This window comes from Crocodylus porosus, unplaced genomic scaffold (assembly GCF_001723895.1).
Source record: "Crocodylus porosus isolate Cpor-Errol unplaced genomic scaffold, CroPor_comp1, whole genome shotgun sequence".
NCBI lineage: Eukaryota > Metazoa > Chordata > Crocodylia > Crocodylidae > Crocodylus > Crocodylus porosus.
This window is the reverse complement of record NW_017728906.1, coordinates 79974705-79986254: the sequence shown is the minus strand read 5'-3', so window position 1 is coordinate 79986254 and position 11550 is coordinate 79974705. Positions and strand designations below refer to the sequence as shown.

General features: G+C 39.9%; 1 protein-coding gene across 1 annotated transcript in view; it reads right to left on the bottom strand.

Annotated features, from left to right (window-relative positions):
• The window catches only part of GTPBP6 (GTP binding protein 6 (putative)), a 13133-nt gene extending 1593 nt beyond the window's left edge, over positions 1-11540 (bottom strand). The window contains exons 1-8 of the mRNA XM_019529416.1: positions 11376-11540; positions 7671-7808; positions 5987-6057; positions 4241-4371; positions 3372-3442; positions 2727-2885; positions 1160-1368; positions 761-909 (exon numbers count right to left, since the gene is read on the bottom strand). Of these exons, the coding sequence (XP_019384961.1) occupies positions 761-909; positions 1160-1368; positions 2727-2885; positions 3372-3442; positions 4241-4371; positions 5987-6057; positions 7671-7808; positions 11376-11424 (977 nt within the window). The 5' untranslated portion in view covers positions 11425-11540. The remainder of the gene's footprint in view (positions 1-760; positions 910-1159; positions 1369-2726; positions 2886-3371; positions 3443-4240; positions 4372-5986; positions 6058-7670; positions 7809-11375) is intronic.
• Between the last annotated feature and the right edge of the window lie 10 nt (positions 11541-11550).

The window sequence follows — 11550 nt, the reverse complement described above, 5'->3', positions numbered from 1 at the left end:
TGGACCTTTTCAGCCTCCGCAAGAGAAGGTTGAGAGGCGACCTGGTGGCTGCCTATAAGTTCATCAGGGGGGCACAGAAGGGAATTGGTGAGTATATATTCACCAAGGCCCCCCCGGGGGTTACAAGAAATAATGGCCACAAGCTAGGGGAGAGCAGATTTAGATTGGATATTAGGAGGAACTTCTTCACAGTTCGAGTGGCCAAGGTCTGGAACGGGCTCCCAAGGGAGGTGGTGCTCTCCCCTACCCTGGGGGTATTCAAGAGAAGGTTGGATGTGTATCTAGCTGGGGTAATGTAGGCCCAGCACTCTTTCCTGCTTATGCAGGGGGTCGGACTCGATGATCTATTGAGGTCCCTTCCGACCCTAGCATCTATGAATCTATGAACTTAATTGAAAAGCAGGAATTTGGAAGATGTAGGTCATGACTATTAAAGGTAAAAGGAGGCTGGGTAAGTTCCATACACAGTATCTAAGTGTATCTGAGATTCTGGCCTCTTACCATATTGCCATATTACCTGCTGATCATAATGAATTCTAATCTTGTTTTATTTCTAAAGAGAAGTCTGTCTTAAGATCATGTTTGTATACAGAAAAAATTGAGGAACTATTATCAAATAGCATACCAAAAGGAGTCTAGAAGATCACCTCGGGCCTTGAAAACTAGCTTGCCTGCAAACATCTGCACAATGACATGTGCTACATTAACACTAGGAAAGATGAAAGGGCAGTAAGTATCAGAAATGTACTTTTCCTCTTACCGTTCTATCAAATCCACTTTGTTATGAACTTCTATAACTGAATCCAGTAAATGGCTTGGGAGATTAAGATTCTTCAGAACAGACAAAACGCTTGCTTTCTGTTGGACAGTTTCAGGGTGACTAACATCCCTCACATGAAGTATTAAATCCTAGAAAATATAAATACATAATACAGTTATTAATGAAGTATCCAAGTTTTCAGTGTTACAGACCAGTCTCATTGGCCAGATGAAGTGGCCTGTGTGTGGGGTTGGGCTGGCCTCGCGTAGACCATACAGGTTGAGCACTACTGCTCTATTCTGAATAGAGTACCAGTTAACTTACCCCATCCTGCAGGAGTAACGATGATTAGAAACACAACTGTTGAAGCAATGATAGGTTTTACAATCAGTTACTTACTGAGTGAGCCACCTCTTCTAAAGTGGCTGAAAAGGACCCAATGAGGTCATGAGGCAGATCAGAGAGAAACCCAATAGTGTCAACATAAATAACTGCTAGCTGTGAGGGTAGGTAGCCAGTATGAGCTGTAATATCAAGAGTGGCAAACAGCTGATCCTGAGGTTGCAGTCCTGCATCTCCAGTCAATGCCTTGATCAACGTGGTTTTCCCTAACAGAAATGAGAATAAAATTAATAGTTGTAACAGTCTGCTCCAAATAAGAGTAAAATACTGAGTTCAAGTGTTTGAGTAATGTGATACATTACCTTTAGATCACTATCTTAAGCCAAGAAGATATTGGCAGTGACTATTAGTCATTATCAACTGCTGGTCTACATAAAATTATAAAGTTAAAACCGAGTCTGTTTTTGTGATTTGGAATGAGATGCAATAGTGTATTTGGCATTCATGGTGGTAGTTTTAACTGACAGGCGAAGGACTGCATTGGCATGGACACTGATGAGTACAGCAGGAATGGTCCTACGTCCCTTGAGACACTGGTGTGGCAGCATTAAGAATCCTGCTTTGACACAGCGTAGACAGAATTCAAATCTCAAGCTCAGTTAACCTCACAGTATTTAGGAGCACAAAATATATGTGCTTTACAGCTCTTATGCTGTGGAGTCTGTAATAAAGAACTCTTTCTCCGGTAATATTTCTAAAATGAATTTTCATAGGGTTTGCAGACATGGCCAGGCATGTATTTTAGTTTAAGATATTTCATTCATGTGTGAAGCATGATTTTGTATAATCAAAGTAGGTATCTTTTCCTAAATTATAACTCTGCATTAGTCTTAGACTTTAACTGGTTAGAGAAACATACTGGCTTTTGTGTTACCAAAGTGGTAAAATAGAGTATCTGTTTAACATTATGAAGATGTTGAAGAGGGACAGAAATACAAGGGCCTGAAAATAATTTACTCTGGAAATACTCAAGGATACTATCTCAAGAAACAAGTTAAAGTTGATAAAGTCTCCTTTGTACTTGGAAAGTAGAGCACAAACATTCTATGAAGAGAAGCCACTGCTCTGCACCTTCTGTTTCCAACTCTCAAAACACTATACATTAATCAAATCCTACAGCAGCCCTGTAGGGAAGTACCTATTTCACACATTTCCAGGGTATTGCCAGGAGCAGAATTCAACCCTCCAGACATGAAGTTCTGTGCACCAATCACAAGGCTATTTTCCTGCTCAGGGGTTCAAAATGTATAATTTCTCTTTCTCTTTTGACCAGGGATAAGAACATGTGTCGAGAAACCTAACATCCTTTAGCAGTGTTTGCAGACCACCAATTGCCAGTACTAGAAGCTAGGAATTTATCCAGAGCAAAACATGGCTGTAACAGTGCAAAAGGTCTAACAAACAAACAGCAAGCGTTACTCGCCTTTTTAACAATTTTGTCGCTAATACTCATTAAACAATGAAGTTGAATAAACTATAAAGCCCATACCATGCTGAAAAGATTCTAATTAATATTACAAATGTAAATTACTTTTCTGTAATAATTTCAAGAATTTCTTCTTACCACAATTTGTGTAGCCCATTACTGAGATCACTGGGAACTCACGCCTTTGACGCTGAGCTCTGAGTATAGATCTTTTTCTTCTTAAATTCTCCAAGGCATTCCTAATTTTTAATTCTCTCTCTCTCAAGAGACGAGTCTGAGTCTCCAAGAACGTCTCACCTGAAAAATACAAATTAGTAAGTCGTTGAGCAACCAAAACAGAAATGAAGCAAATAAATTGTGCTGTAGAACTACTTGGGCAATGACAGTTAATAATATGGATTTGAAGCTTTCCTAAGAATACATAGATTCAGTTGCTCAACTAAGACAGAAACAAGATAAAGTTACAGTTGACTGTTAAAATTGTAACAACCAACAATCATTTGGGCTGCTTATTCCCTTGAAGGGCAGCTACCATTCCCTCATGTGCTTTAAAATATTAATTAAAAATAACTCAGTGTTGGCACATGGCAACTTGATTGTTTAGTATAAACTGGGACTTTAGTAGGACTATAAACTTTAATTATTTCAGAAAACCTTACCAGGAGTCTCAGATTTGCTTATTGTGAGGTTCCTGGCTCAGTTTCTTTTTCCACGACAAACACAAGTTTCTAAAGGTTATAGATTATAGACATCCTCTAATTCACATAAGCACTTATACTTTACCTGAACCCATGATGTATCTTGATCCACCTCTTTGCTGGTCTAAGTGAGATACCTCAGTTTTCAAATTTGATCTGGCAGTGGAATAAGAATACCCTTTATATTAGTACAGTTAACCTTTAATTAAAGGAATATTAAAATCACTTTGCAAACATGGGTATGCTGTAAAGCCTAAAAATTACAGATGGGGAAATTGGGGCACAGAGTAAATAAGCAACTTGCCCCAAGCTAATTGTTGGCAGTAGAATCCAGATGTCCTACCTCTCAACCATGGCTCTTAACCAAAAAACCCCATTGTTAGCAAATAACAATAGTAGAAAAGTGGACTTAGTTGAAATTTAAGGGGCAAGTCATGTACATATGTAACTCCTGCTGACTTCCATCATGTGTATAAATTGCAAGATACAAAACAAAATATATAAAAATAAAACAATGCAGAGAATAAATGTCTTGCATCCTTCCTGGCTAAATCCTACTTCATTAAACCAACCAATATTTGATACTGGTTTATTATCCTTGACTGTCTGTTAAAAGATGTGCCATATATTGTCCAATCAATAAAATTGCTGTTGATGTCCTTGGTAGGTTACTTTGATGGGGGATGAATTAATTGTTCTCATTAGAAATGTATGTGGTAAGAACAGCTAATGAACACCTTCTGTTTTTGCTGGTCAACAGTAAAAAGCTTAAAATAAAGCTGTATTCTAATGTGTTCTAAGTTGTCATGGTACAAAATGCATAAAACCATATTATACAATAAACAACCTTAGCATTTTTCTTTAAAGAAGAGCATTACCATTGTACTTATTGTGAAGAAAAGCCTTTACTAATATATCAGAAAATTAATGCCTGATTTATGCAGCTTGAGGTACCTGAGAAGTGGGATTTCAGCCAATGCTATCTGAAGTTTTGCTTCCTTAGTCCGAGCATTGCAACGAAAAATATGAAGGACAACTGTGTATCTGTCAAAAACGTTGACGCCCCAGGCATCTTCCAGTTCTTTCTTTAAAAATGTAAGATAAGATAACCTGAAGGTTTTTTACAATGTCTATCAGTTAATCTGCAAGCACCAGTTTGATGATATTAAACGGTATCTGTAGCCAATGAAGCCCCAGGTTCAGAGGACCTCAGGCTCTTGTTCAGTTGGCTAGTTAAGACCCAGAGCATGTAAGAAGTGAAATCCCAATTGAAAGTGAAGTTCAGATGCAAAGACTCTGTTCGCAGACTTTTGATCCAAAGCCCAATGTTGCCTTCCATGAATTCTGAATCAAGCTTTTAGGGCAGCTCATGTCACTGAAAAACGCATTGAGGAAATCTTCTATCTCTTGGGAGAAAGAATAGGCTTTTGTGGGAATGGGGAAGGGATCTTATAAAGACAGAAAAGAAAACCCCAGAACTGAGTAAAAAACTTATTTCATTAGAGTTTTACATAGGCTGGTTACATGAATTCAAAAGGATAATAGACCCAGTTCAGGACGACAGTTTAACAGGAAAGGAAACCCACTGAAATTAGTGGAGCTACTCATGTACTTTAAGTTATTAGACATGCTTAAGTACTTTGACGATTCAGGGCTGGGTTAAAATATATCCAAGAAGTAGTTACAAATCCTACAATCAACAGAAAACATTCATAAATAGGGAAATACTGGAAAATGTGAAAAAATGCTGAGATGCTGTCGCCACATTTTGTTAAAAAATGGAATTTGAAATTTGTTTACCAGCTCCATCCATATCTTTGAAAATCTATATAAAACCTGTTTGTAAAAGAATAGCATTCTCTTCACACATCTGGAATACAGATATCTCAGGCTGGGTTGCTGTGAAAGACTTAGAAAATGTGAACATCTGGATGTCTATCTAGGCATTTCTAAAAGTACTTATCCCTGTAATACATGAGAGGTTCAAGAACCCATATTTTTGAGTGTTCTAAATAGAGTACAAACAATAAAAGTACAGCCAAAAAGTGAACAATAGATTCAAATTTTAAATTTGTTGGGTTTTAATAATCTAAGGGTTCATTAGTAACACAGGCATAGGGTGTTTTTAATATAGACTGTAGTATCATAGAATCATAGAAGTAGGGTCCGAAGGGACCTTGTAGATCTTCAAGTCCAAGCCCTTGCCTGGGCAGGAGAAAAACTGGGCTCAAATGACTCCAGTCAGGTAGACATCAAGCCTCTTCTTAAAGACCCCCCGGGTAGGAGCCAGCACCACTTCCCTTGGAAGTCAGTTCCAGATCCTAGCCACCCTAACTGTGAAGTAGTTAAATATTGCTACTTTAAAACATTTGCGTTTTAAGTGTAAAAACAGAAGCACATACAAATTCAAATATATGTAAAGATCAGATTAATTTTACAGATTTTGGATTTTATTTAACAGAGTTGGTGGCAGAACCTAGATTAAATGATTATCAGATAGCTGACAAGTGAAATTCAACCATGGAGGAAAAGGACATAATGTCCAATAAAGTCAGTCAACGGGTGTAGGGTAAATTTGGTCCAATTGACTTTGAATGCCATTATGTATAGCTTTTGAGTCATAATTTGGCATCTGCATCACTACATTCCATATTCAGTCTCTGGAAACTAAAGAACACATTTAAATATTATTTTACTTACCTTTGTCAGTGTAGATATTCTTTCTAAATTCAAGAAGACAGCTGTTGCTTGGGGTAACCTTTTAATCTTTTCTAAAATAGAGAATTGCATGGTGTAATTTGGAATGGTCAATATCAAACGCATGCAAACAGACTATTTTAATGATACTTTACATATATTTTTAAAGGCAAGTGTAATGCTCCTGGAACACTAGACTAAGCAAAAGAAAACTACATTCTTTGTTCCTGGACCAGATACCTCACTGGCAGCAGTGCATGCTTTCAAGGACTATACTGACAATTTTCTTTAAGCAAATTCTAGAGGAACTAGCTGAAAGGGTGGAAGAATTCTGCATTTATTCACACACGTATGCCCCTTTTTCTGAAAAACAAGTCCTCCAAAATTGGGAGGCAAGTCTTGAGTGAGGAAGCTGAATTTTTTCTTTGCTGGAATAGAAGCAGAGAAACGGATGTTGTAATGGCTGCCAAGATGGCTGTTGCTGATCTCTTAACTCCAGCAAGCAGAATCTAGCATTAAACTTCTCACAGCCACTAAGGTATTTGCACTATGTATTGGCTGAGCACTGTACCTTGTGCTCAAAGCAACAACTTAGCTGGCTTAGGGCAAGTGTTCTGCTGCATGAAGTCTGCAGTATCTTGATAAGGCTTGTGATGTGACAGTAACACATTATTTACAGGAAGTCATGTAAAGAAGTATTTATAGTAAAGTAGCAACAGTCTTGCTACTGCCCTTTCAAAGATCTGGACCCTCACTTTGCTACTTTTCTGCCACACAGGGAAGCTTCTGTTGTCTCACTCGAACTGTCTCCCGGGATACCACACTTCCTGGATGCTCCATGGTTCCAGGAAGACTTCCTCTATGACAGAGTCTACCATAACTCTGTAAAAATGTGTTTTACAAGTCAGAAAACAGAATAAAAGAAGGTGCATGTCTTATTTGGGGGTATGTGGCATGCAAGAAAATATGATAAACCTATGTATTTAATGGGCCTAGAAATAGGATTATGCACGGCAATTGTCAGCAAGCATGCTTAACTGGGATGCTTGTTTATGTCACGTGAAAATTTCAAACTACACTGAAAAATTAACTTACTTCATACAGCTCATTGGACAATCACTAAATATTAATTACTACTGATCTGGGTCAAAAAATGATACAAATTACTGTCAGTACATAAGTTGGTTACTTAATTTTACTTCAAAACAATGCGTATGGCACATTTTATCAGAGAAGTGGTTATTTCTATCCTCTGATTCATTTGACATGTTTTTAATAAGTGTCTAAGGAGCCCGTCTATAAACAGGCCACGGGGTAAAGTTTTAGGGTATGGACAAATATACATTGGGAGCTCCTTGGCACTGGGCAGCAGCTGTAAATGGTATCAGTGGATGTTACCAGTGGGTGTGCATGAGCCTGTAGTGATACATGTGAAACAAAACTGCTTAAGCTTTACCACTGCTTCATCCAGGGGCAAAGCTGAGGCGATTTAGCTCCCTGTCATCACTCATGCACAGAAGTTAAAACCTAACAATTACTGTGTTCTTTATTTGACGTTGCTCTAAATGTATCTTTGTCTATACCCATAGTCCTCTCCAGCATTGGCAATGATCTTCATACAGTCTAGGTAAAGTTGCTTCCGTACTCTGTTTCACACATGGTTTTAAGACAACCTTGGTTTTCTTACCTGTCAAAATTTGAAAATTTCCTTTGCCAAAAATAAGCTTCTGGTCAAGATTTTTTGTAGGAAGAATTATTTTATCCACCACTGTCCAGTTATGGAGGGTATTTACAAGAGCAACAGCTTCTGCTACTTGTAATTCAGCTGTCACATGGGGGGAAAAAAAGAAAAGGTTATAGTACACAGCCCCCCTTTGCACACAAATTTCTCACATTTCAGTAAGTACACAAGCAAGTATGCAAGTCTGGTCTACACTTAATTTCTACTGGAATAGTTAGTTAACAGAGTGAAGGAAAAAAGCATTCCCCAACCAACACAGTTATACTGTAAAATCCTAGTTCAGATGTAGTTTTATTATCAAAAAAGGTCCTTTTTGCCAGTATAGCTTATTTTAGGGGTCAGAAAACAGTGTTTTCTGTTTGCAGGCCTGAATGACCCAGTTTGGGTCAAAGGCAGGCTGGTGCTAGGACCTGTCCACAGCTTCTTCCCACTGCCTAGTCATGGTGTGGCAGAGGCAAAGCCCCCTACCCTGTTCTGCAGACTGAATTCAATGGCTCTGCAGACGGGAGGCTGCCAACTCCCTGCTTATTCCATTTGGAGAGCTGATATAAGTTACACTGGCATAAAAGCTCTTAATTCTGTCACCAATAAGGAAATTATGTTGCATATTGTATCAACACTGTACCTGGAACCTAAAGGCACTTATTTACATGTGTTCTGACATGTAACATGTGCCCTGACATGGTCTTGATTAATCATCGAGTCTGCTGGAGCTTTCTAATCAGAACGCTCTAGTGTGCTGCAGCATCTTGTGTAGTTAGTGTCCCTGTGCTTCAAAATGGTAGTGTGGGTGCTTTAACTAAAGCTCATTCACTGAACTCTAGTTAAAGTGCCCCTACTGCCATTTTCAGGAACCTCTCTAATTAAAATGCCCCCCTCCCCCCCAAGCATGTTTATAGGTATCCTAAAAGACCTACAGAGGCAGATGATGGAACTGTCACCACCCACTCTCCATTTTAGAGTGACAGCAAAACAACACCTGAATAGCTCTTCAATGCTTAGAAGAAGTATTTAAAGAATTTCTAGAGTTGGGCACATTATTACTGATATCAATTATGATGGTTCATCCACAACAGCAGTATCACAAGGTAGCCAAGTTCATTCTTGCTTTACTAAAAACACAGCAAACAGGGCATCAGTGCCATGTTGATTCATTTGGGAAGTCTTTTGCCCCTTGCAGATCTCATTAATTTTAATAGGACCTTATATAGTCATAGTGATGATCCTGGCAAATCGGATCATACAACTGAGGTTAATATTTTCTAAATAAGGAAATAGAATGAGACTTTCATAAAAAAAAATTAGCATCCATTTTTCCCTAAATGCAAGAGATGTGTTTGCTGTTTAAAAACATTTTATTTTTCTGGAAAAATGTTTGTTTAAATACTTGACTTTTGCTCAAATGTTCATGTTCTTTATAAATGCAAGGTAATTGGGATTTTTTTGGATGGGAGAATAAGTTTGAAATATTTAGCAGGTTGTAAGTATGGGTCATGACCATTTTCCCTTTTTTTTAATCCTCAAGGGAGAACATGAGACTGTGGCATGGAAATGGTTGAAAAAATCACCAAATCTGTTTCATGCATGCCTCCTCAATCACACGACACAGTAGTTTGCAACATTTGTTGTGGCCACAACACTGACAAATTGGGACAATGTTTTAGACGGATTATGAGGACAAAATTCCTAGATAGGAGATCAATCGGGGCGTAGACAGTGGGGGAAGTTCCACAACTTAAACTTGGAGCTTAAAATTACACTGAACAACACACTTTGCTCACCAAATTGGCTGCAATGGCTGTTTTTTAAAACTGATAGAGAGGCAACACAAGGATGGTATCTGAAAATCTGACAGCAGTTACGATACTTATTACAAATGTCACCACTTTCATTCACAGAGAAGCAGGGAAAGGTGCAAAATACCCATTCTGTATGATCTTAATACTTTCTGTTACTCCTCTACAGAAATTTGGATTTGAAGCAGGTTCACCCAAAGAAAGTTCTTATCACCCTAAACAGGTGGGAGATTGAGAGGTCTGTTACCTAGCTATGAGGGCTACATGAACATCAAATCTCACTGAATGAATGAATGAATTCAGCAAGGACTGTCATCACTGCACTGTTAGCTCAGTCTGATTGCTGGATAGAGTGAAGTGTTACTTTAACTTCAAGCTAGTTGGATCATCAGAATATGTGGGTTGAGATTTGAGTATTGCTAACTTTCAAGTAACATGAATTCAACTACTTTGTGTTGCTAGGCTCTGTGTAACAGGAACTTAGTTTTGTGGTGCGACCACTTCTCTTTGGGCTAGACTGTTTAGAGGTGTTAGTTCAATCCAACATCGCAGCAAAGATAAGCCCTGAGTACAGCTGATCATGTGCACAGTTTACAAGATAAGGGCCTAAGAGTCATTATGAACATGCTTTTTTGAACAATATCTCAGGGGGAAGTTACATGTTACACTCAGATCATATTAAGGGCACTTCAAACATGAGCATCCATGTCTAAAAGCTTTTTAACTCATGCCACTTCAGGTGACTTAACTTTGGGCCATGCTGCCTAGCTTGTGTTAGGGTAATTTCAGATATTTTTCCATGCTCTCTGGAGATAAACTAAGCAATATGCAGTCCTCCAGCATCCCAGGATGCACCTCTCCCAGTCCCCCTCCTCAACCTGAGCAGGACTAGAGCCCAGGTGTCCTGGCTCCTAGCCATACCCTTACTCACCAGGCCTCTAGTGGCATCAGAGTTGCACAGGCAAGAAATGGCATTAACCCTCAATCTGCAAATGCTCACAGCACGTTCTTACTTTAACAAACTACAACAAATGTAACATCCCACTGATGCAGTAGGGGCTAAGTCAGGAGAGGGTGGCCCCTGACACATGCCAGTCCTCAGGACAGATAGCAGGGAAGCTGCAAGGGGCCCAATCCTTGTTGTAGCAGTGCTTTAATTAGAGCAGCTCTCAGAGCCACTCTATTTAAAGTGCCCCTCCCCCCACCCCATACTCCCAGAGGTTTAGATAAAGCACCCACTGCCATTTTGAAGTGCAGGGACACTGATACATGAGAGGCTCCAGTCTGCTGGAAGGTGGCAACTGTCATGCACCAGACTTGATTCATTGAGTAATAACCAGGGATCCTGGTTTTCTCCGAGACAGGCATATATATACGCCTATCTAGAACTGTGTATTACTGGTGCTTCATTATGATCAGGGAAAAATGTGGATCTATACACAGCTCTATATATAGATTACTCTCCCTAGATATAGATAGATATACATAGTTTTGATCACAGAAAAATGTGGATTTTCTCTAATCAAAATGAAGCACCAATAATACACAGATATACATCTATTTAAATCTATATATTGATGTAGATAGATAGTGCACTCACTCTCTCTCTCTCTATATATATATAATTTTGATGACGAAAAACTCTGCATTTCAGGTTCCTTTTTTTAATCCGGAAATTGGGGATTTTCTCTGATCAGACAAAGCCAGGACCTCTGGCAAGGCCAGCGCCGCGTGCGGGGCCCCCAGCGCCCCCCGGGGTGCAGCAACGAAGCGCCTTGCTCGCCCTGCCGCAGCCCCGGGGCTGTGAAAGGCGCCCCAACAGCCCACACAACGACGGCCGTGGGGCGGGCCCCACCTGCGCGGCGCTGCTTCAGGTCGCCGGCCCTGGGCTGCACGATGAACATGCGCTGCGCGCCGGCAAGCGGCAGCGGTACGGGCTCCAGCTGCGTCTCCAGCTCCTCCTCGGCGTCGTCCCCGCCCAGGTCCCCGCCGGCGCCCGAGCGGCTCCAGCTCGGCGCAGCGCGGCTGCA